General features: G+C 40.0%; 1 protein-coding gene across 1 annotated transcript; it reads left to right on the top strand.

Moving 5' to 3' along the window:
• The first annotated feature begins 1,739 nt into the window (after window positions 1-1,739).
• Window positions 1,740-22,758, top strand: LOC142488149 (uncharacterized). The gene is made up of 5 exons (XM_075588522.1): window positions 1,740-1,753; window positions 2,104-2,176; window positions 4,057-4,171; window positions 21,266-21,343; window positions 21,707-22,758. The coding sequence occupies exons 1-5, from the start codon at window positions 1,740-1,742 to the stop codon at window positions 22,756-22,758; spliced, it is 1,332 nt and encodes a 443-aa protein (XP_075444637.1).
• Window positions 22,759-27,661: the final 4,903 nt, after the last annotated feature.

Below are 27,661 nucleotides of genomic sequence, written 5' to 3'. Positions count from 1 at the left end.
GATGATGATGATGATGATGATGATGATGATGATGATGATGATGATTTAACCCGTGCGACCCAAAAAAATTTTCCTTGGAGCAGTTCGGCCCTTCTCACTTTACGAGTTGGGCAGACCTGATATAAAGTATATGTATTAATTTTGGGGTTTTCTTGGTTTCATTTCATGCGCTCCTATTTTTGAGTTTTTTGTTTGCTGAGTGTGCCCCGCTGATCACGGGAGATTAGGAGCTGCAGGATGGAACCGGACAGCCGAGGGGGGAATCATTTGGAGGGACAGCGCGCTCAATATATATTTTTTAAATGAAAATGTTGCCTTTAATTGCACACGAAAAAGAAAGCAGCCAATGTACTGTATTTTCCCCAGGTCTTAATCCAAAGCGATATGCTGCATAGGTAAAATAGTTTCTCGGTGTGCTCTCTTCTGCTGAGAGGTGCAAGTTACACTTCACACTTATATTACTGATGTCAAAAATCAATTAAAAAATATCCCACAGATTTTCAAACATTGAGGCATTTCATTCTAAACAGCAGGAAGATGCCAAGTCGAATACTTCTAGTTTCCACTAGGGATCTGGCAGGTGGTTTCCCAAAGTTTAAATATTTACATGAGATATGATACCATACTAAATATTTTCAGTCCATTAGGCTGCCCTTGTGGAATACAGCACAAAGAACACTTCTGCAAAACTTTTAGCAGTGTTTACTTTTGGCACCAATGTTCTAGGTAAACTATTTACATGAAGTTGTTTTTGTAAGTAACACAATTAAAAGCAAAAGAAATAAACTTTGTAGAAAATATTTTATCTGCATTATTAGTTTTATAGATACTGTATGGATATTTTTCTATGGGCCACCGTAGGCAGACCTGAGTAGCCGTTCGTTGCGGAAGTCAGGATACACGCCGAACGAGCTACAAAGTAAAGCTGCTGTGAGTTCATAAGTGCAGCAGCATTTTTTATGTTTACCTATGTACCCTGCATTGTGTACCTTTTTTAATGATACTTGTTTTGAATAAATTCATTTTGTTTTATACCCTCATGGCATATTACTGTATGTACACGAGTGACACCAGAGGATTTGATCCTATCATCTAGCAGTGAGGCTTGGACTTTCTCCGAGTGCCCCCCACTCACATATGGCCATGTGAGTGGAATTTATTTTAGCAATTATAGTATGCTTATCACCATTGTCACTTATCAGTGACATACGCCGACAGCGTTTTACTTCCATCTCTTCCCTTGAGATCACCTCTACTATCAGTGACCTATGGAGTGACCATCTAGACGAGGCTATGAACTGTGTGGTGGGCAGACACTCACACATAGCTGTGTGAGTGGTTTTACAATTATTTACTTACCATCCCCTCCACTCCTGTGCCTAATACATTGTTTTGATATATGCCACATTATATCAATGTACTAATTGCGTTTTTCCTTTTCTTCGTTTTTGCGCTCACCATACTGTGTTTCCTTACTTTATGGATATGTAAGGAAAGTTCACAGTGGAAATGAGTATTTGATCAAATAACTTTATGGGGCCAATTCTATAAGCCTCGATAACCCACTTATCGAGGTCTTTTCGGCCAAAATGCATACTGTACTGCTATTCAGTAAGCCTCGATATGTGGGCGATAAAGGCATGAATCGCCATTGTTTGCTGCCGTCCAAAACACATCGCTGGGTTAGTGGCGATAAGCCACTTACCGGCAGGTTTTGAAACTCGTTATCGAGGCTAATCATGGCTCTAGAATTGTGAGTTTCTCCCAAAATCCTCACGCCAGGAAAAGTTGGCGTGAGGCTGGAGAGAAGCTGCTGTGAGGCGGCAAGAGAGGGACTTGCTTTTTTCCTGTATCGGATTGATGCCGGGAGTCTCCGGTGCTGATATTAATGGGTATCAGCTCCGGAGACTCCCGGCATCAATCCCATACAATAAAAATGCATTTAAAGACAACTTCATTACCTTAGTGGCAAACCGCTAAGGTAATTGTTAGGGACAGTAGAGAAGGCCAGAATCTGCATTTGTATTATACCCTCCATTTTGTCTGCAATTGCTAGCTAAAATATATTTTCTCATGTAGTCAGCTTTTTACTGTTTTAATCAGTAGTAAGAGGCTAGTTCCCTGGGAAGCCGAATCACCCCACATAGCTGCCATGGAAACCAAGGTTGTAGATAACGTAGGTAGTGAGAAAGTTATGTATTTCAGACAGTGCCTGTCCTGGGAGATTTACGCCCCTACATCACCCCACTAAACATGTCTTGCCCCTAAATCACGCCTCTAACCTAAGTTACGCCTCTAACCAATGTTTTCTTTGTTCTGTATAAATATCTTTACCTTATACTAAATAAACTGAGACGAAGGATTTGAAACACTGCATGTGTATCGTTTCATTAGTTTCCCGGGCCTGTAAATTCCACCAGATCGAGATTAACTGCCAGGGCGTGGTTCCAAAGCTTCCCGGGAAGTCAGCAGTGTGCGGTGCTGTGTGTGTGTATCCAGTCACAAAGGCCTCCAGCCCTTTTGCAATTGGCAGGGCAATTCTTTCTTTCAGTAATGAAGGGGTAACGCCACCCGCAACTCCCCACCCCCGCGAGGCTTAAACACCCACCAAAGGCCAAATACCACCTTCACCCACCCCTGCTATCCACAATAAACTGGGCGCTGGTGGTTAACCCCTTCATTGCTTTAGCGGCTAGTCGCTAAGTTAATGAAGCTGTTTTAATAAACATTTGAATATTAGTGTACATGAGCAGGGGTTCCCCGGCGCAGAACCGCATTGATTTGAGGTCAAATTAACACGGTTCTGCTCCGGAGACCCCCTGCTCACATACACTAGTATTAAACATTTTATTAAAAGCCTGCGATCGCTGGTGAGATATGCGCAGGGAGAGGCGGCTCTCTCTGTGGAGATCTCTCTGCAGCTGGGCCAGATCACTGCAGATAACCGGGTGAGCCCTTTAGAGAGAGGCGAACATCACGTCGCTGGCTCCTCGTCAGTTTTGGGCATTTTGCTTTCGCAGGTAGCGACGTAACCGGCCCGGTGATTTTTTTTTTATGAAGGCTACTAGAATAGGCCCCTATGAGAGAGAAGAGAGATATTGTGACAGGGTCACAGTCCGTGTATGCTAGAGAGAACTTGAAGTATGTATGTTTTCCAGCATGCAGGAGGTTAAACTCCTCTGATTCATCAGAAACCGCTATTGGATACAACCCATGGACAGATTTGTAGAATCCATGGATTGTAGAATCCGGCAACGGATTTCTGAATCCGTGGATTGGATTCTACAAATCGATCCCCAGGTTGCGTAATCCGTGGAGTATATTGGTAATAATAATAAAATAAACCCGCAACACATGAATCGTCCTTTCTTTGATTGATCCGCTGAAATTTGTGGATCAAAGGAACTGGCCAATCTGCTGCGGATCCAAATCCACCTAAAAAATGTGTCCATCTCTAATGAGCACTCAATGAGAACTAGAGCTCAAAACTAAATATACTGTGACAGTGGTGTTAGCCATCGGCTGGTTAATCTCACTGCTAGAGCTGCTGTCCTGAATAACAGAGGTTTTGTGGGTTCAACTTCTGATCTTGTTTGGTCTGACACCATACCCCATTCCTCATAAGGTGCCATAGGCCTCGGGCATGGTCAGCGCGTAGGCACTGACCCGTGCTGAGGCGTGCTGGTGCTTACCAGTGAGCCCCTGCAGCTGCAATGAGAGCGGCTTTAGCAGGGGCTCGCACACGCTTCCGCAAGCGTGCGGAATCGTAGGTCTTAGTAAAATTTTTAATTTGTGCGCTCACGGGAGCGCAGGGCCGGTCACGTGAGCGGTTTGCCCAATGAGGGTGAACCAGCTCCGTGACGTCACTGGCCCGCCTCCCGACACGCCCCCGGACGGCGCGCTAACCAAGGCCAGGGAAAGCACCATCCGGACGGGCTGAGTCACCATGGACTCAGCCTTAGACTTGTCAATCCAATAACCAGTGGAATCACTTCCTGTCATATATAAAAAATAAGTAGACCGAACCTGTTGACTTGAGTAAACTCTTCTCCATAGATTGTCTTTGCTGGACTGAACCTTGTCTTCATTAAGTCCCTGCAATTCAGAATAATGCTGATATCCACTTTCTGCAAAGAATACAAGCCACTTGCGGTAGTTATATACCTGTTCGGTAAGCCACGTAAAAATACTTTAGACAGAGGGGGTGGCGGGAATTTGTTTTTATTAAAGGTTCTTAAAAATAGAAATAGCCTTTGCCTGACCAGTTTCAGCATATCCAATGCCATTTTCAAGTGCAATGAGTTACGTTTGAATGTGTCGCTTGTTAATGTCCAGGACACAGACCCGCTAAGTAGAGGTCGGGAGTATAGACCGACACCTACCTGGGATCTAGATTTTGAATGGGTAAGAATTGTGGTGTCCGGTTCTGGGGTCAGGGCATTGTGTAGCAGCTTACTAGAGGTCACAGTTCTGCGATCAGGACAGGAGAGAGACAGAAGAGTCTAAAGGCAGGCTGCGGTCTGAGGCAGGCAAAGCAACAAACAGGGATTCCAATAGTAAGAAGGTAGGGAGGACCTTGCACAGGCCAGGAGTGAGTGGGAATAACAGTCTTTTAAAGGGCACAGCCAGGTCCAGTCAATTGCTCCTTCAAACTGAGGTTGTCTTCCGGTTTAGGAAGTGAGGGCAGGAATTACCAGGAAGTAAGAGGGCCACGGTTGCTTCAGAGTGGGCGAGTGAGGTCACTTCCTGTTGACAGCCATGTTGCTTGACGTAAAAGGTAAAACATTCTCAATTCGTGCCCATGTTCTTTGAGTCAACGAAACCGGAGATGCCAGACATTCACGGACGCACCGGTACCGAAAGGGAGCGGCTGCAATTGCGAGTTCTGACGCACACAGAGTTAATTGTACCAATAATATCAATAATACATATTATAGAAAAACACTCCAATAACATTCTCGATTTAAGCCATAAGAGCAGAATGCTCTGAGCTTTTACATTCAGTTTATCTCTTTCAATGTTGTCACCTCTATGTTTAGGTAGTATCCTCACAAGTGCCGTGAATTTAACCAAACAAGGGGTTACATGTCCTGCTTGAGGAAAGTATACTGCCTATAGGTTTTTTCTCACCAGTTCCTATAAATGAACCTGTATTTCTAATGGCTCACTTACAGTATGTTCACTTATCTGATCTCGTAGAGCTCTAGATGTGCAGCCAATATAAATATTAGAGCAAGGACAAGTGAGTATATAAATTACATGGGAACTGGAATATTAACAAATTGTTGTATCCTGTATTGTGTTGTATGTCTTTATTTATATAGCGGCATTAATGTACATACAGTAGCGCTTCACAGTAGTAATACTGTACATGTGGTAATCATATAAATAACAAATAATATAAATAACAGGTCATGAGAATAAGTGCTTCAGACATAGAAGTAACATTAAGGAAGAGGAGTCCCTGCTCCGAGGAGCTAACAATCTAATTGTATATTATAATTCTTTCCAGTAAGGAGATGTAATACCTATTTCGTGTCATGTATACAGTTATGTGAAAAAGAAAGTACAGCCTCTTTGAATTCCATGGTTTTACATATCAGGACATAATAACAATCATCTGTTCCTTAGCAGGTCTAATAATTAGGTAAATACAACCTCAGATGAACAACAACACATGACATATTACACTGTGTTATGATTTATGTAACAAAAATAAACCCAAAATGGAAAAGCCATGTGTGAAAAACTAAGTACACCTTATGATTCAATAGCTTGTAGAACCACCTTTAGCAGCAATAACTTGAAGTAATCGTTTTCTGTATGACTTTATCAGTCTCACATCGTTGTGGAGGAGTTTTGGCCCACTCTTCTTTACAACGTTGCTTCAGTTCATTGAGGTTTGTTGGCATTTGTTTATGCACAGCTCTCTTAAGGTCCAGGCACAGCATTTCAATCGGGTTGAGATCTGGACTTTGACTGGGCCATTGCAACATATTGATTCTTTTCTTTTTCAGCCATTCTGTTGTAGATGTGCTTGTGTGCTTTGGATCATTGTCCTGTTGCATGACCCAATTTCGGCCAAGCTTTAGCTGTCGGACAGATGGCCGCACATTTGACTCTAGAATACTTTTGTATACAGAGGAGTCATGGTCGACTCAATGACTGCAAGGTTCCCAGGTCCTGTGGCTGCACAACAAGCCCAAATCATCACCCCTCCACCACCATGCTTGACAGTTGTTATGAGGTGTTTGTGCTGATATGCTGTATTTGGTTTTCGCCAAACGTGGCGCTGTGCATAATGGCCAAACATCTCCACTTTGGTCTCGTCTGTCCAGAGGACATTGTTCCAGAAGTCTTGTGGTTTGTTCAGATGCAACTTTGGAAACTTAAGCCGTGCTGCCATGTTCTTTTTAGAGAGATGAGGCTTTCTCCTGGCAACCCTTCCAAACAAACAATACTTGTTCAGTCTTTTTTTAATTGTACTGTCATGAACTTTAACATTTAACATGCTAACTGAGGCCTTTAGAGTCTGAGATTTAACTCTTGGGTTTTTTGCAATTTCTCTGAGCATTGCACAGTCTCAAGTAAAGATGTTTGAGCATAGATTGGATAAATACAAAGAAGACAACAGTGTATTAATAAAGTTTGTTTAACCCAGGTAACTCTTTAGATTACATTTATACACTTACAAATTAAATGTAGTTTATGTTCTGTGATTGAGGGAGCAGAGGTGAAATGTCTATCCCCGCCTAAAGATCTGAGGAGACGGGCATAGCAGATGGCAATAGGAAAGGGAGATAAGACTGTTTGGACTTTGTGGAGCCTGAAGTGTTAGCAGGACCGCCACACAAAAGCGGTGAGTCCAACCACATGCTGGGAAGCTATCCACAAACGCTGTTTTACCATTTGCTGGCTGTAAGTGCAATATTGTTCTACACCAGTCTAGTTTAATAAATGTATTGTGCCATGATCTTTTTTCTCTTTTTTGTATTGAGTAATATCCTGAATAAGCTATGATCGAGTCTCATCTACTCAATTAATCTCTGAAGCTCCAGATTGGAAAGAAATCACAGAACATAAACTACATTTAATTTGTAAGTATATACATTTAATCTAAAGCGTTACCTAGGTTAAACAACCTTTATTGATATACTGTTGTCTTCTTTGTATTATCCAATCTATGCTCAAACATTTTAACTTGAGTCAACGCACCGGAGGACAACTTTTCTTTCTTGCTCACATTTTGGTGGGATGTGGAATTCCTTTATGGACTCTGGCAGCTGGACTTGGGTATACCATTTGGACTTTATATCTTCCTCTGTTTAGATTATTTTTGTATGTTACACGTGTTTTCATATGTACACTGTATAGATTATTAGGTTAGTGATTAGCGCTACTTTTCTTTCTTTCCTAAACTGAATCATTGCCAACATCTGGTGTTCCAGTTTTACCATCCACTCCTCCTCCTGCACCTCCAGCAGTCCCCCAACCATCATCAAGGCATGGGAGAACAAGTCAAATGAGGATTAGTCAGCCTGCCCCTTCCTCTGCAAAAAGAGGAAAAGATACATTTGTTCTAATATTTTTTGTTTTTCATCCAAGTGTCAATGTGACATGTTATGTTAATATATGTTCTGTTGTTTTTCCAACAGTGGTTGCATTGTATGAGTGATTAAATATTTAAATCACAATTACTGTTTCTTTGTAGACATTAAAAACAATGCTTGGATGTAGTTATCACATGAGACCCTGGCATATTAATGTTACATCTTTTATTTGCATTTATTGTGTGGTGGAAGCATATAGATATGATTGCAATTGAGTAAGAGGTTAATATTAACTCATTGAAGATACCTTTGCAGAGGAGAAAGGTGAGTTGGCTATAGTTGCCGTGTGTATTAACCATAATTGCATATCTAAGTCACATGCTCACTTGTGTGCTGTTTGTGACATATTGGGATGGTGAGAAGTGATACAGCTTGTGAGCTGTGTATTAATCCTTGTCCCATATGCAGGTCACATGCCCACAGGTGTGCCATACATGACAAATGGTGTCACTCAGCACCAACTGCCCAGAAAGGAAGGGGCCTGCAATTGCCTCTGTGGGGATCTCCCCTCAGGAGTGCGCCTTGGTGCCTGTGTGGTATCTGGGCCTCAGGAGAACAGAGGTGCCCACTGGCAGCCAGTCCTAGTGGGTCAGAAACTCACCCAAGAACTGAGAGGCTCAGGTGCTACACTTAACCTGGTGTGACCTGGGGAAATGATTCCTGGAAGGACTCTGCATATGGGGGTAGTGGGAGGGGGACACCACGTTTTGCGAGTGGTAAAGGTATACTTGAATTGTGGTACTGGGCAGGGAGTGCGGGAGGTGGGTGTACTTGATGATATTCCTGCTAATGTGTTGCTATATAATGATCTTGGAAAGATGGTTAACTAACAAGCTCAGAAACCCACTGAACATTTCCAGATTCAGACGCACACTGGGGACCTGGGAAGGGTGGCTGACAGGGGTTGTACAGAAGTGAGGGGCTGTGGGGATCTCTAAGAAAATCCATTACCACCAACCAGACAGTCACAGGAAGTCCCAAGGAAGTTATTGAGGGGGGCTGTAGCAATGTGGGGGCCAGAGAGTGATTTTCATTACAGGTCCTTATCAAAGGATGCCCCACAGGGGATAGGAATTGGGGTTTTAGAGAAGTGGGGGCCAAAGAGTGTCCCATTACAACCCCTTGTCACAGGACACCCCGAAGGGGTTAGTGAGGTGGGTTGTAGAATAGGGGGGACTGAGATAGTCTACTGTAAGGAGAATAAAATTTGTCCTGTTTCCGATGGACTATGCGTATAATCCCAGGTGTAAGATGGTTTACTTTTTGGTCTCTTAGTACAAAATGTCTATTGTTGCTGTAATTATGCTTAGATAGTCTGAAAAATCTCCAGTATATAGTATATTGTGAGCTTCAGACAGCTTACTTTCTATTTCTTTCTGCAGCAGCTTACTTCCTTTTTTAAAGTCAGGGTGCTAACACTCAAAGAGGTTAATATTTTAGTGAGTTACTTCATTCCCTCCGCCCTGCTCTCTGAGGTGAGGGTATTTAAGTTTTGTGTGGGAAGAAGGGATTTCTAATACAAACAGGGACCCGAGACCCTGATATATTAATTTTACATCTTTTATTTGCATTTCTTGGTTGTTGGAAGCATATAGATATAATTGTTATTGCATAAGGGGTTAATATTAACTCGTTGAAGGTACCTTTGCGGAGGAGAAATGTGATTTGGCTTGAGTAAAGAAGAAGAATCAGGCACACGGTCTTAATCATCAATGAAAAGGGGGGTTATTGTGCCAAGGAATCCAACGTTTCGGCAGTAATACTGCCTTTCTCACACCTTGAGAAATGTTTGGGGGGTGAAGTGGGGCACTCAGTAGTGTTCAATTGGATTAGTTTGAGTGTGTTTTTTACAGTAATGTTGTTGCTGTAGATTTCATGCAATGCTCCAATGATGTCATTTTTTTCATCCTTGTTTTGCAGATTGTGAAGGTTTCTTAACAGTAACACCTTGTTTGTGTAGATAGCACATCCAGAGAGACAGAACATCACTAATGGATAATTAAGGTAACAACTGCCTTTTCAACATCTCTTTGCTTCGGCCATTAAAAACAAATGGCCATTACAGTTACTACAGTTACAGTTATTACTGTAGGCCAGGTAGACCTAATGCCAGCCTGGGATAGGTGATAAAAATGTGCACTACGTTTGAACGATAAGTATCAGCACTTTATGAATGGCATCAAAATTAGTCAAATACGGTATTAAGTCATTTTGCGATATCCCGATATTTTTAACAGGCACAGTAAAAAATGCTTTATTTTTTGCGATAACACATTGATGTATTGCTTCATAAAAATAACTGCATTTTTGGGCAATATTACAACCAATTTGCTACAGTTTATCGCAATTTGATGTATCCAGGCCTATGAAGTACTTCTTAAAAACGTGTCAATTTTTAATCTAATTTTTTTTTCTTTCTGTAGTATGCTGTATTTTATGGTGAAAACATATGGGGATTCTTTATGAGGATTACCTTATCCTTCAGCTAAGCACATAACCACTGCTTTTTAATGTGCTTAATTTCAGGACTTGCTGTGAAATGTTTCATGCACATTTATATACATTTTTATGCTATTCCAAGAATATTTGAAAAATAGATGTCACCCAAAGTAAAATATAAAATACATGACCTTTTTGCTTTTTTTCCAGACAAGTTTTGTATTCTTTATCTATTTTTCACAAGAAATAATTGCTATCTGACATTTCATTCTCACAAAGATGTGAGAGTTTGAAGAAGAGATGGTATTACTTTCCTAGGGCAGTCTAGGCTTAGCAGTATAAAGCACATGTCTTTGATAGTTGGCATTAGTATCTCTTTCATGTAATTGAACACAAAATAGAGACCCATGAAGGAACCTAATACAGACAGGGTTCTTGAAAAGACATGACTAAGCTAAGTGATTCTGAAAACTGTGAAGCCTGAAGGGACAAAAATAAAGGAAGACCTTTTTTAACCTGGGATAAGGAAATACATAAAGAAGCCTTTACTACATCTATATTTGTGAAGTGTGCATTTCTGATAATTATAATCCTATTTTCTTTCAAACACATAATTACACTTTGGTAGCAAACGTGGCTTTAGCTTTTGAGGAGAACGTTCAAACATTCCCTTATTTAAATTCAGATTTCTTCTCTAACTAGTTTATTCTTGCTCTCTATCACCGTTTCCATGGCTCCAAATGACAACAAAGGAAAGAGCATTGCTTTGTAGCGCTGCCATCATGAATTTGGTGTACTATTTAATCTGAATTCCATATCATTTGAAGTCATATCTTCTTTGAATTTATAAGACAAAAGTTTTTGAAGCCAATAGCAGTCACTGGACTGAAGCTATAACTGACATTTTATCTCTGGTGTCGACCGCTGGGTGGATTTATCATATGCTTTTACCACAGACTGTTTAGCTTGGAATATCATAGACTCTCTCAGTCCTCAATCCTCTCTCTCTCTCTCTGTGTGTGTGTATGTATATATATATATATATATATATATATATATATATATATATATATATATATATATATATATATATATATATATATATATATATATATTAAAAATAGGCACACCTCAAATACAGTATATAGGTCAATATTTTGACAGGTTCACGTATCATAATAAAATAAATCAATGTAAGAATTCTTCATTCAAACCCAGTGGCACACGCATCTACCATAAAGAAACAGATCGCAATACATTATTACTGGCCTCTAGTCGTCACTCAAGACGACTTAAGCCAGGATTACCATACTCCCAATTACTGAGAGTAGTTAGAACTTCCAGTGACAGCAATGAAGTACCTGTAGCCCTAGAATCTATTGGCAAAAGATTAATAGATAGAGGATATGATTTAGGGGATGTCTGTGGAGCGATTGAGAGAGTTTTGAGTTTCAATAGGCATAACCTCTTAGCTGCGATTGGACCACTAGATGCCAAGAATTAAAGGTTCTGCTCTATCAGTATGTTTAGTACAGCATTGAATATCATCAAGAAAAATCTTCTAAATAACTGGCATATTTTGGCAACGACACTAAAATTGGGTACATTTTTGCTCAAGCACCCTTTTTCGGTTACAAGCGGGGTATGAACCGTAGCGATTTTTTAATCCAAACATCCAATTAACAAGTACATCACCCAAACACAGTGGTTTTCTCACTGCCCTGGTGAGTGTAAGTGTTATGAATGCTGTGACAGTGAGTCATAGATTCTGTATGTTAGAGAAAGTTTGCAATAGGCATATCCTCTGGAGAGGCCATCTGTAGGTGCACATAAGTCTGACTGACCTCCTGTTTGCAAGGGGATTTAAAATGCAGTCAGCAAACTGCCAGAAGAGACTTTCCCCAACCTGCGGGGTCCCATACCCAACAATGGAATCTCCACAGTCTACTGGGGAAGCAGGATTGATTGGTCCATGAAAAACCTGAGTTCCACAGCCTTCCAAAGTAGCAGAGGTGCTCTTTCTGTATGGTGACACAGTTCCAAGAGAGATTGCCTGGAGACTCATGGGACGGATTTCCAGCACCACAGTTAAGGACTTTATATTTTGATTCCAGATATTCAATGTTTATTGTTTAGACTGAAACTATCCTTGCTAGCCAGTCAGTTATCTAGGCTCGGTTATGTGTAGCTACTCTCCCTAAAAGCAGAGTAGGCTTTATTTTTATGGTTTTTGCTTTGTCTTAAAGGGACAGTGTGTCCAATACTTTGTTGTTGATGTGGAGAAATAAACCCCTGAAGCGTTTGTTACAGTCTAAAACACTTTGTATGGACTCTTACTGACCCTACCAAGAGGCCGTCCTGCCAAAGGTTGTATAAGCAGTGGGATGCAATGCTTCTGAGGGTCAGCGGAAGAAATTTGTGTAAAGACCACAAATCCAGGCAAAAAAACAGCATCGCTGTGCTGGATAAAGCAGATGCGGCTAACAAAGAAAGACTGTTTTCTGAGGAAGGAAGCGATGTGTCTGAGAGAAAATCTGCCCTGTCGGGTGTGGAGAGGGTTTTCAAAATGTCGGAATTGGTATGTTTGTTTTGCAATAAGCTTGACCTTATGAAACTGTGTACGTTCAGGCTTTATAATGATGAGGAGAACATTGACTCAAGTTTGCCCCAGAAGAAATGCAGTACCCACAAATGAAAGCTGCATTAGCAACATATGTTGATATTGCAGGACCTCAAAACCTTGGCAAGACTGACCAGGAATTTGGAGTCAACCCGTCTAGAATGAGAACACATGACGAGCTGAAGGCTATAGTATGCTGGGGCTGTTGTGAGCCAATTCACACAAAATTGTCATGTCCCTACGTTCTCAAATATCAACAGTGGCTTCAAGATCAGTGCCAACAGCATGAGGAATATTGTCTCCAGCAAATGCCACAGCAAGCAACGTGTTGGGAGCACAAGGAAAATGCATCCATTCAATGAAGGACTCCAATGCTAGACTGACCATGTGGTATATTTCCCTCCAACCCTTCTTATTTGAGATTCAGCACAGGCCTGGGAAGCTAAACGCAAATGCTGACTACTTCTCTTGAGAAGGGTGGATGGTTGGACTTCAGTCGTGCATGGCCCTAGCCACACACAAATAGGGGAGGAATGTGATTGGGTGAATTCAGTATATCTGGGAGACCTATGTAAAGGCCTGCGGTCCAGCAGTGACCTGGTTTATTACAGCTTTGAAAAGGTTGGGTTAATTAACCTGGTCCCAGCTGCCTCGTTAAGGAGCTTGAAAAACACAGACTAGACTTGTTCAATCAAAACAAAAACAGAAATGCCCAGCGCAACCTCCAAAATGACAGAACATATAGTACAATACTTCAGTGCTAATCTGCTCATGAGTAAGGGTCATCCAGTCAAACCCCTTGGCCAAAGCGTTACAAGCCTGCAGCCAACACCAAGGCATGACCAATTTGCAGGTCCAACACTACCTGATAAAATTCTCATGTACCTCTCTTTTTTTTGCTGGAGGGAGAAAGACCATACTGGGTCTGTCATACACAGGAACATAATAAAAACTGCTAATTGGAAAATGGGGCGGGGCGAGCTTAACCCCTGGGAGGAGGGTCCACACCTCCAAACAACAGCAGTTGCAATAACCCAGACTTGCTCATTGTTCTTCTTCCTGATTGCAACAGAGAAAGACAAGCTGAAACTCTGAAGGGAGAAAGCCTGAAATAAGGTTGGTGTGTTTGGAAAACTATTGCTCTGTTATAAGGGAAAAGGGTGAAACCCTTATCAAGGACATATGTTTTTGTTAACCCTTTATATTCTGAAGAAAAGCGCTATTATGTTGTTCCATGTTTTTGCTGGTGGTGTTTTGGCCCCCTAAAGACGCACTTACCAGAACTCCCTCCTACTGTCTCTGTACGTTCTCCCTACCTACCAATTAGACTGTAAGCTCCTCAGGGCAGGGACTCCTCTTCCTTAATGTCTAAAGCACTTATTCCCATGATCTGTTATTTATATTATCTGTTATTTATTTGATTACCACGTGTATTACTGCTGTGAAGCGCTATGTACATTAATGGCGCTATATAAATAAAGACATACAATACAATACAAAATAAAAAGCCTATACTCAGAACACCCACGTGTTGTTGTCCCTGTAACACCAACTAACCTAGTTATCGTTTACAGGAATAACATACATTTAAAAACTGTTTAGCTCCTAACCAACTGAAAATGTTTGAAGCTACTAACTTTACTTTTAAACTTTCATAATAAGGAAATCACTGGTCTCACATTTAAAGGCTTTGAAACGTTGTTTCTCAATAGTCGTGGTGGAGACAGATTTCTAAAATTAAGGCAAAGAGAAACATTTTGGATCCACTCTCTGAACATCCTAGCACCGCATGGTCTAAATATTGATCTTGATTAGCTGCTTATACTGTACTTATGACTCCTGATGAAACCTATGTGGTGAAACGCGTAGAGTGACGCTCTATCCCTGAGACGGCCGGAACCCCAGGAAGTGGACGTAGCGGATGACATCACTTCCGGTGTTTGGAACGCACCGGTGGAACGCACGCCACGAGAGAGGGGGAGCTGAAACACCATTCACCCGGCCGGAGAGATCCATTGAGATCTAAATGCTTACCCTTATTTGAAACCATGTGAGTGTAAACTTGCTTGACTTACCTTTATAAATTATACATACAGTCTGCACTATGTCCAGTTGTATCTTTGATTAAGGTTCCTGGGAGTACATCTGTATGGGGCTGCTTTAACTGCTGTATCTCCTGATGACTGAAGGACTAACAACAATACCTTAAAAGATACCTTTATGTGCCTGAATAACCTCACACGTTTGTGAGTATATATTGAGAGCAGTGTCATCTGTATTTGAGTTTATCCATTTCACCTTAACAATATTGCACTATCACCATTGTATTTTATTCTTTTTTACATATATTGCGCTTCCCGGACATTTCATCGCTACTATTCTACATGAGGATTGACTGAGCAAACCTCAACTGGGTCACAGCTGCATCATATATCTGTATAAGTATCACTGTACTATTTATAGTATTATTATTGATTATATCTGATTACTTAGAGCGCCACATTTTGATAAGTTTCCTTTGTATGCACTGTACTTATACATACATATCTAAGAAATATTAACCAATTTAACTTGCTATCATGCCTTTTAAATTATATATAAAGTGATTGTGTTGTTATTTAATTAAAATTAGCTGAATGCATCTCACCTTTTTACATTTTGATACATTCTATATGTGTAAACTCCTTTAGTTTTCTTCAAAATGAGCTATTTGCCTGTTTTACCATGTACCATTTTAATTGAGAGTTTGGTTCGTGATTATTATCTCTTTAAACCTTTGTCTAGTACATGTTATTACCATCCTTTTAAAGTTTGTGTTGTTCATAATATGGTTTTACATACTGTAAAGCTGAAAACTTAGTCCACTTATTAATAGTTTACTATTTTTTTAGTATACGCAAATGTGAAATAATCCACTCCGCAGTGTATGAAAGTAATCCTGGTCTGGTATCCAATAGAACTTCAGGGAATAATAAATCCACCCAGGGCATAATATCAATAAAGTCAATGAAGAAAGTCAATATGTGCATCCCTTGATTGAAGTGGTGAGTAGTACATATAATACTTTGAATCCCTGTGTACTAAGTGCCTTGCCCCATAAATCAAAATGCACAGCATAAACTCAAAAGCACCGCCTACTGAGGGTATAGGAAAACAACCTTTCACCCGGCTGGCACCGATGACTCAGCAGCCCTGGTTGCAGGTGAACCCACACCTCAGATAATGTGCAAATGCAGAGTAAGCATAACATGCAGGCAATGAGTAACAGTGTCAGAATGGCAAACAGAGACTACTCACAAATAACCACCCACAGGGTGTTTCATAGCATGCTTCAAGAAGGGAGAAGAGACATAAGAGAGCAAAGGAAAAAACAGAGCACATGACCAAAACACAAGTTGCGGCCAAACTGCGCTTGAAGTAAAAAATGATTTATTAGGCTGATGCCATATACAGTAGTAAAAAGGACAACAAATCATCAGACACTAAATGCGTTAGATTTGTTATCCTTTTTACTACTATGGCATCAGCCTAATAAATAATTTTTATACTTTAAGTGCAATTTGGCCGCTACTTGTTTTTTGTTGCTGTGCTCAATTTTTTCCTTTGCTATCCTTTTTTTTTGTTTGTCCAATTATAGTATTAGCAATTAGGCTCACTTGTGAAAGTAATACTGGTATCCATGTAAACGAGAGGCTTTTTATACGGGTTTGAACACACCTCTCGCTTATCCCTGATGAAGCCATCATAAAAATGGAGAAATGCGTGGGGTGCAATTTTGGATCTGTGTGATAATGGTGACTTCATGTGTATCAAACATCGCTACTAGCATATGAAGGGTCATGGGTTCGATTCCTGCATGTGTATTATATAAAATGTATTACCTGTTGGGCTGTTATTGGTCAGAGAAGGGTCATGTGACCCTCCTCTGTGCTCGAAAGTCAAATTGAAAGCCGCATACATGGACGAAGCCTGATGAAGCAGGGAGAGGAGAGAGCTGCAGATGCCGGATATGTCAATAAAGCATTGAATGTTATTAAAAAGAAAAGCCTTGCAGATGTTTATAAATCGGGAGCCACACTCAGACCGCGTTATAAGCGAATCCGCGTTGTAGCGGATCGTGCTATAACGGGGTTGAGCTGTATATATGTGTATCCAGACTTACTGTTCCTGGTATTAGGGCATGGAGCGAGATCCCAACCGCGGGAGGACATTGTTTACAGCAGGCAAGACACATGACGCCTACGCAATTATATTGCATGTTTTTTCAATTTCAGTAGCTGTCTGTCAGACGGCACAGTGAGTATCTTTGTTTGTCGATGGCCGCGGTGAGGCTGTTGCACTGCACACAAGTACAAATAATAATATTTTAATATTAATATGGTTTTATACACAAATATTTGGATTGCTCTTTGGCTATTGTTGGGTTCACGCTACGATCATACAACTTTTCATAAGGGAGCCAAAAAATCGGCTCTACAGAATATTTTGAAACAATCAAATTCACTAAAATGCTGCATTCACAATGATTTATTTTCCAACTTACATGTTCTTATGTGATATGAATACTGTACTGTATGTGTGTTCCAAGGAGATACATATGTACTTTGCATGCTTTATGTACTGCACTTACTGTAAGTGTTCCAACGTGGAACATATGCATGCATGTCACAGCTCGTTGCACAGTAAATTTACGCATGCATGTCAGCATACATTTGTAAGATTTCCTTTTTGGCTTACTTGTATATCAGTATACACCAAAACACCCCCGAACCAAATCTGCCTCCATCATACACAGTCTAAAATAAATTAACCGCTCTTTTACATTGTGGGCTTTAAAACACTCTTAACAATGTTAAATATATTGGAAACATGAACCAGGCTTACTATTGTGTTTGTGTGCAGGAGGGGATACAGCTCCAGTATGTGTGACGAAGCAATCAGTATTCATTAGAGAACTCATAGCTTGAATGAAACAGCAGGTGACTTTAACTAAAAAAATTGACTTAGACAGTGGGGTGTTGGTGCACAGAAAGGAAAAAAACAAACAAAAGATGGCTAAACACCCTGATGTTAACATTTTACAGGGCCACATACCTCCCAATCAAACACTACTCACTCTTACTCTGTTCCTTTTTTTGTTGCAATACAAAAAACCCAGACAGTGGTAGTCAAATACATGTTTTTTTATTATGTGAAGAAAGATAGAATTGTCCAGTTACTTTAACCATAAATATCCTTGAAGAGTAGCTGTACCTGTGCAGGGAAACATTATAGGGTTACACATTATAGGGTTAATTCTGCTTATCTCATGTATCAAGGGGCGGCTTGCCATACCAGGCAATTGGGGTTGCCCTAGTGGGCCGATGCTGCAGCTCCCCATGCAGCAGCCCGGCGGACACTGGGCCTCATGCAGTAAGCGACGATTATGTGAAATCGGCAAGCTTATCGATTAGTCATGTTATTGGCGTTTTTCCCTCTCCGTATGCAGTAAGTGCCGAATACATTCAAAATCAACCAGAAAACAAATCCGCCCACTCTCACGATGATGAGCCGATCACACACAGGTGTATCGGCGTGCGTGGCGGGGTGCTGTTAGGTTGCACAATCACAAATCTTGCTGAATCAGGCGAAACAAGCATGTTTTTGATTGCGCACCATATTTAAAGGCAACGTGTACTGCTAATCATTCTCTGTGTTGTTGGGAGTGAGAGAGAGAGAGAGACGCACAGAGCTGGACGATTGAAGATTTGCATATTGACTGAGAGACTTGTTGTGTATTGGGTGAGCTTTGTCCTTTGTTGTTTTGTTTACATCTTTGTCTTGTTTTATATGTGGAAGTGGGTCGTGTGATTGCCTGTACATTTCTTGTCTGTTTTTTGTGAGTGCTGGAAGTATGCCCGCAAAGCGTGGGAAGAGTGATGCTGGTGGGAGTGGGAGTGCTACTCGTGGGAGTACGCGTCGGAGTGAACGTTCTGTTCAGGGGAGTGATGTTGCTGGTGCACCGAGTGGTGTTGCTGGGAGTGGGAGTGCTGTTGTTGGGAGTGGGAGTGCTGGTGCTGCGAGTGGTGTTGCTGGGAGTGGGAGTGCTGTTGTTGGGAGTGGGAGTGCTGTTGTTGGGAGTGGGAGTGCTGTTGCTGTGAGTGGGAGTGCTGGTGCTGGGAGTGGGAGTGCTGTTGCTGTGAGTGGGAGTGCTGGTGCTGGGAGTGCTGGTGCTAGGAGTGTGAGTGCTGGTGCTAGGAGTGTGAGTGCTGGTGCTAGGAGTGTGAGTGCTGGTGCTAGGAGTGGGAGTGCTGGTGCTGGGAGTGCTGCTGGTGGCGCAGTTGCTGATGGGGTGTCTGGTGGTGGCGTGCTTGCTGGTGGCCAGCTTTTGGAGGCTCTTCCATTGGAAGAAGGAGAGTCCAGTCAGCACCAGCCAAGCTCTGACCCTAAACCTGCTCGGAAAAAACGTGTGGAGAAGCCACGTAATCCTCGCTTCAATGACCAGGAAAATAGGGCTCTTGTCACTGGCATTCTGGAGCACTATGACAGTCTCTATGGACATTTAGTAGGTAAGTGTAACTTTACATTTATTATTCAAATACATGTGATCCTAGGTCATCTGAGTTTTGTTCATATGCAAATATGGGTTCAGAATATCTTTCTATGTTAATTAGTCTGGAAACACAGCTTTTTATCATGCCTTACAAGGACAACTAAACACAGGCGGTCAATTTGCCAGAACTGCATACAATATGAATGCAACCTTGCTTACATGTATAGGTTTAGTAGTGAATGCTCATGTGCTGCACATATTACACATAAAACAGCATGTTTGCTATCTCTTGGAACAGCTAGCAGTGTAGGAAACTGGTGCTTATATTATTATTAATTTACCTCATATCTTTTATATGTTTTTCAAGGGCGGACAAGTGCAGCAAGCAAAAAAGAAATGTGGGACACAATAGTCATTGGTGTCAATGCCTGTGGGAATAGTGTCAGGGACAAGTATCATTGTCGGAAAAGATTTGATGATATTAGGTCCAAATTGAAAAAGAAAATACAAGACCAACGCGTGCATGCTACTGGCACTGGAGGTGGGCCCACACCACAACGTCTCATATTGACTCCATTGGAGGAGCTGCTTCGGCCAAAATTACTTACCGTCGTCGTGGAAGGCTTGGCTGGTGACCGTGACATTGGAATTTATCCGTCACAATTTCCAGCAGGTGATAAATATTACTGTACTAGGCGTGTCGTTGCTTACAGTTATTTTGCATATTTACACTGCTTTTTATACTGTCTTCACAATATAAGCATACCTGCATCTATATATGTATATGTCTGATTCTGTATATATATATCTCAAAATAGACATATATGTAGTAGTCCTACTAAAAGCAGTAACTAATATAGCACGTGCCATTGCGTGCTCATTTACATGTGAATTCCCAAAATGCATAGCTGCAGTGGAAGCAATTGATGGTGGGCGAAGATGGGGAACAACAGGGTAGTACACATGTGTAACACATGTTCATGAGAAATTATTAGTAGCTACAGGTACAGAACAGAAATATGTATCATATTATTGTGTATTTTATTGATTTTACTCCGACAAACATGACATTACTGCCTATTTTAAGCATGCATCAAAGAAATTGCATGTAACGGCCTACAAACATCACTGGCACTAACACATCTATAGTTGCTTATGAAAAGGTCCATTTTTGCTTTATGTCATATACAGACAGCATAATGAGGCACACGTATCATATGTTATGTCATTGTTTTCATAACTTAAACACTGCAGATGACTACTTAGCTCATCTACCATTGTGTTAAAGCAGCTGCAATTAATATCTCATCACAGCATACACTTCAACAGAGGGGGTGGGGTTCAGCACACACACTAATTACAGCCTCATTTCACGGTCAACTTAGTTCACACCATTTGCACCTGTTTCAAGTCATTGAAAGGTGTGGCTGATTAGGCTTTTTGGGGAAGGGAATACCTTTCTTACAACCTGAATAGCACAACTGAAGTTAATCACACTCATTTGAAAGCTTAACTCTAGCTACTAAATGCCCCAACAACTCATTACTTATCAAAGCGTACGTCACACATTAGTTCACTCATATCTATAGTTGAACTACTATGAAAGACACATTATCACACACTGCATGTGTTGTCTTGTTGAGTCACAGCCACATTCAGGTGTGCCACATCTTCGATTAATGTACCACACATATCCTCTACCAAAAACAACACTTTTTGCAATATGACCACCTTCATGATAACCATTGTGAATGGTCATCTCATGATAGTTATGTACATTATGATACTGATATCACTACACAACATATGATTTTTATGTACTCATTTAATCTATTTATCCTCACGCATTACTGCAGAAACATAGTATGTTGTATGTTAGGGAACTCAAAAATTCTAAGTACACAGGCATGTACAGTGTTATTACAACTATTTATGTTCACTTTCACACACATTTTCGGTTAAGGAACTGATGTTGTTAGTTAATCATAAATACAGAACATACAATAAGTGTTTGTTCAATATTTACACATGTAAATGTAAAACTTATGTTATTGTTATATATAGTTGCCCCTGGAGGACATGTGTCACCTGAGATGGAACAAGTGTCTTCACCTGGGTCAGCCAGCTCAACACTACTAGAAGGTGAGTGTATCATTTGCTGGCCATATAATATGTGCTCTTCTATATGTTATGTTGTCATGTGCATTATTTGTTTTGCACATCTTCTTTAAATAGGATTACTTAGTGTCAGTGAAAATTAAGTGTAAGGCAACATGTATTGTGTTAGTGATGTTAATTATCATGTAGGACTTCTGAGTTTAGAGCAACTTTTCATTCATTCATATTTCATACTGAGTCCAAACATTATTCGTAAGTCAAGGTAGTTTTTAATGAGGTTATAAAACGTATGCTAACATGTTAGGTGTTACTTAGGACACAGTACAATTACATAGTAACACAGCATACATTAACATGCCATTTAATAATGTGTACATTTCTTTTTAGAACATCATGGTGATGAGGATGATGAGTATGATGAGGATGACGCCACAGAAGAGACTGAAATACAATCATGTGACCATGAAGAGGTGCCAATAGAAACTGTTGTACCGCCAAATCGTCCATCAACTTCCACATACGATGCAATTGTAGCTTCAGAGGGAAAAATAGTGGACGCAGAAAATCGTCGCCATTCAGACATGATGACAGTGCTGGAAAGGATGATTGGACTGCAGGAAGAAACAGTATCACAATTGGCACATCTCCACAGAGTCTTCATTGAAGTGCCTAAACAGTTGCAAAAAATCAACACCTCATTCGAAGCATTAGTTGTTCAGCAAACACAAGCTAATTACTGGAGAATGACTAATGTACCACAATTCAACACCTCCCAGCCAGGATCTGTTCATGCAGGTCAGTTTTCACCACATTCATCTGATATTCATTCACCAGGCCCAAATGTTACCGGTCAAGTAGCAGACATTGCTGTGCAGGTTCCTGATGACATCCTACCGCTGCCATCTGTACAAATTCAGCAGCAGACACCTACAAAGGAGGCGACAAAAACAAAACAAGACACACATGAAACAGACCAACCATCACTTGTGCAGTGTCTACCAACTTGCTCACATGTGTCACTGGGCACAAGCCCTGTCCGTGAACAGTCACTACCCAAAAGCCCTGTAGGTGAGTCGCTGCCCAAAAGCCCTGTAGGTGAATCGCTGCCCAAAAGCCCTGTAGGTGAGTCGCTGCCCAAAAGCCCTGTAGGTGAATCGCTGCCCAAAAGCCCTGTAGGTGAATCACTGCCCAAAAGCCCTGTAGGTGAATCACTGCCCAAAAGCCCTGTAGGTGAGTCACTGGCCACAAGCCCTGTAGGTGAGTCACTGGCCACAAGCCCCGTAGGTGAACAGTCACTGGCCACAAGCCCTGCCCGTGAAGTGCCAGAGGCCACTCAAAGTGGCTCTGTTGTGCCTAAAGTTGGTGGCAAAAGAAAAAGGAAAATTCAAGAGACAACAAGCAGGCCTGTTACTCGCTCGCAAAAGGAACAAAAAAAATAAATGTTATAATTCAGAAAATATGTCTTTGGCCTTGTTTTGTTGACTTCAGATTATCTAATTACTATTGTATGTATGCTGAAGACTGTGTTGTTTCCAAACTTTCAACTATGTTCTTGTACACGTGAAGTTTTGGAAATGTTAACACTCATAATTAATTGTGTTATAAATATTTATGTTGTAATCGTCTGTTCAGTAATGGTCCACCAGGAGCCAGTTGCTAAGTTTAGAGAAGCTGCCATTGACTTTGCAGCAAAACATTGCATTTGGGTGTGTTAATTGATGTAAGAATTGCATATGCATATTAGTCACATGCAATTATTAAAACACCTAAGTAAGTGCAAACATCTTTCTTGTACGTGTACAGCAGGATTATGTGTAAATTATTACTTACCTTTGCCTTGCTTGGCCATTGTAATTTTGTCCTTTAATCAGTTGTGTGTTCGTTTCTATAACATCTCAGAATGTATAATAATATATATACACACACACACACACACACACACACACACTGAGTGAGTGTGAGTGTGAGTGTGTGAGTGTGTATATATATATGTATATATGTGTATATATATATGTATATATGTGTATATATATATGTATATATGTGTATATATATATGTATATATGTGTATATATATATGTATATATGTGTATATATATATGTATATATGTGTATATATATATATGTATATATGTGTATATATATATGTATATATGTGTATATATATATGTATATATGTGTATATATATATGTATATATGTGTATATGTGTATATATATATATATATATATATATATATATATATATATATATATATATATATATATATATATATATATATATATATATATATAGTACTATATAAACTGGTATACACAAACTAATACACTTCATGCTTCCTTGTGAAAACACTATTTTAATAATACAGGCCTAATGTTTGAGAAATATCCGAAGTATGAGACTCTAACAGTATTGTGCTTAAACAAATGTTTATTACTTCATTCAATCATGTTTCTCACCATTTAAATAGGTTTCATACAAGGTATACTTAATGCCATCAATGTTGTGTGTACTCCTGCAATATAAAAAAAAATAAAATATTATATATAAATATATATATATTTTTATAAGAGATATATTTATATATATATATATATATATATATATATATATATATATATATATATATATATATATATATATATATATATATATACACACGTATTTAAACTCATGCAGACAGGGAGTTAACCAGACTTTCACATACACACAGAAATGTAAGCGGGGAAAAAACATTTCTTTTTGCAGGTGTGTTTTTACTGATATGCCTGGCTAAGAAATATTTTCACACACTGGTCTTTGTTAGTTTTCAAAAAAACACTATGTGAACGCATTCACAGTCTAGGGATGTTTTTCACAAACGAGATAAAAGAAGGAGAAATGTTTCTCCCACAGTCCCATATCACGAACCACAACTGTTAACCCAATTAGACAAACAAATCCAATTGGCGTTTGAAATAAGGAGTCAAAGTAGTTACTTTTGTTGACCTTGACAAGGAAAAACAGGAGTTTGTTAGCCATTCAGCACATTCATTTTGATGAGCAAATAACACAGACCTGCACACAGCTTTTGTGCTACTCAGACATGGCTGATGAATTCGTTAACAATATTAATCCCCTTTTAGGGTATAAGTACATGATCTGTGAAGCCATCTTGAACAGTCGCGGACAGAAAGCAAGCACACGCCAAATCGATGATTTCATTCGAGCAAAATATCCTTATTACCAAGACCGTAAGCATGCACGGAATTTTAATTCCTCAATAAGATTCACTTTATCAAGTAATGACTTTTTTGAACGTGACCAGGATAAGCTACAACACACCTATGGTTTCTGGAAGATTGCCCCGGAAAAACAATTTATCCTGAAAGACGGCACTTATATTGTCGTGAAAGGCATATTTATTCCTAATGGCAATAGCAATGTATCCGCTACTACTGATCCGTTTGAATCGATACGTGCTGCAATATCTGCAGCCTCCATTCCTGAAACCCACATTGTACAAGAACAAAAGTACTATGATTATGTACCAAGCCTTTCAGCTGAAATTGCATTGGAATGGGAACCGGAAGAAATGAACCTACCTCCCGACCAATTATTTGAAGAAAGCAGTGGCGATTCCTATGAGCGCATCCTGGAGGAGATATGTGCCATACTGGATTCAGCGGTTGGGTTAAGCGTGGATGAAAATGGCTTGCATTTCTGGAGCGACCAGTTGCAGCCAGGCGAAGAGTTAATTCTAGAAGAATGGTAAATATAACAATCGTTATGCGTTGACTCTGCGTTTAAATTTTTTTTTTTTTTGTAACCACCATTTTCACTTTCAATGCGTGGATACAGCGTAACATTGCAGACTGCATAACATGTAGCGATCACAAACAAATTGTTTCCTAATACAATATAGTAGGACCTGAAAGAGTAGTACACATTGCTGACGGAATAAATATACGTACTTTCCTATCCCTTTAAACATATTAGCAACATTTTACCATTACTCTAACACATACCTGTTTTGTTATCATGCAACATCTACAACATTGAAAACCGGGTCCACCACGTATGACGTGGGACCCTTGTCATGGGCCAAGGCGTCCTTAAAAAGGATTAGTGATGTAAGTCCCGCCCCCAAGCGACGTGCGCGCCTCAAAGCCTATTGGCTGTCATGTTTTGTTATAGTAACGGTAACTGCAGTGTGTGATGCGTGCGGCTCAGTGTTTGTAGGCGTACCCTGGGCGTTAGCCGAATGTTAATTGAGTGGGAGGAGTGTTAGCGTGCGTTTCACGCTGGCTTAACATGACGTCACACGTATTGCATTTGCGCATTGTGTTATCGGCCGTGCTTTCTGTTCAAACACGTCTGTTTAAAAAGAATACAGATGTACTCGTTTAGAACGAATGTAGTTTCGTCTTCATTGTATTTGAAATAAAGATGTTATGTTTACTGGTATTTTCAACATGTATTGAACGCACAACGTACGCTTTGTTTTGCGCATGCGCTAACAGTTAGTGGAGCCAAGCGTGAAGTGCGTGCGCACACAAAGATGTGCGCGCACATCTTTCAGTATACAGGCAACGTTCACTTCTTATACATAGTTATGCCTGCTACAAATTTAAAGAAACATTACATACTGATGAACAGTTTTACTTCTAACATATAAGTGACTGACGTGTGTATCTACACAATCATATAGAGCTGCGTAACGCGTTGTCACGGATGCATATCTAGTAAGGTGCCATCTTTGACCATCATGTGTTTGCTGTATTTCAGAGATGTCGGGGAAGATACAATCGGATCAATGTATGATTTCAGAAGAGTCTACCTTTATATGAGATGATTGACAGGAGGAGCCACCGACTACTATACTACATATGGAACTAATTTTATATTGCTTGCAGCGCTTATTAACAAACAATTAAAAATGTGATACCCTTATGCCTATATTGCATAAGCACTTAATTAACATAATGATGTTGCAAAAGAGTGCCTCATGAATTTTTATTGAGTGTTCTTTAATGACTACTAACATTTTATGACATGGTGTGTTTTATATATAACAACCATTCCCACTCTGCTAACACATTTGTGTATTATAATATGTAATGGAACGTATGACTGTCGAAACTATGTAACAATAATAATAATAATATGAGCATGTTCATGTATAGGGCTGCTAGTTGTACGCAGCGATTTACAGACACATGTTTCAGCCTGAGGTCCCTGGCCCGTGGAACGTACAAATGTTTTTTTGCCGCATGAGGCACAGGGAGATAAAGTGACTTGGCCAAGGTCACAAGGAGCCCACACCGGGAATTGAACCAGACTCCCCTGCTTCAAACTATCAGTGCCAGTGTGTGTCTTTACTCAGTGAGCCACTCCTTCTCCCAATGTAAAGGACACTTACAACCAAGTAGCCATTTATTTTTAAAATCTCTTGTTACATGGGTATGTAGATAAAATGGTTTGGGACTGTAGCAAATAATGTTACTGGCCAGATGTTATGGTCCCCTCCAATGCATGATGTTCTGAATATGACATCACCATCATGTTATGAAGTACGTTTCTGTGTATATTTCATTAACCTAACTAACTATAGTTTACTGTGTTTATTAATCGTTTAGAAATACATAGTATAGTCAATATGATGATATAAGCTACCATAATAAAGCTGGTGTTATCATTTGTCGGTGTTATACATGGATCCTACACCAATTGATAGAGACACAAACAGTTGTCTTAAAAAGTGTGTCTATGCTAGTGATGAATGTGCTCCCGTAAGTAAACAAATAAGTACAGTTATCCCCTTTTCTCCAACCACCTCTATATTACATTAATGGAAATTATAAGGAAACATACATAAAATGTGATGAAATGTGAGTAATCATTTTGTAATACAATGCACATGAAAGCTCAAGAGTAGCTAAATGCATATACATGATACAGAAAGTACATATATGTAACATTTGTGTTTAAACCAATATGTTGGGTTTTTAGTTCCAATAATTATAGGAAGATTGAGGTAGCCACATCTTATGAGAGATGTCAGCAAATATACATACCATGATCAGTCATACTGGAGATATACCTATAATGCAAAGGAACAATATATAAATTGCAAACATTGACATGCCATCTTCAGTACCGTAAACAACACAGCAAAGTGTGTATTTGGTGTTAAATGTACAACACCATGTATATTTCATGACATTCAAAATGTAAATCAGCCTGGTGTACACATCATATGGATGTACATGTTACACTGCACCAATAACATTGTATGTAAGCATACTAGAAGCATGAATGATTATGGGCATAATATGTGTTTTGTCTTAGCATAAGGAATAA

Source organism: Ascaphus truei, chromosome 2 (genome assembly GCF_040206685.1).
Source record: "Ascaphus truei isolate aAscTru1 chromosome 2, aAscTru1.hap1, whole genome shotgun sequence".
NCBI lineage: Eukaryota > Metazoa > Chordata > Amphibia > Anura > Ascaphidae > Ascaphus > Ascaphus truei.
The sequence above is the reverse complement of the archived record's forward strand: the minus strand, read 5'-3'. Positions and strand labels throughout refer to the sequence as shown.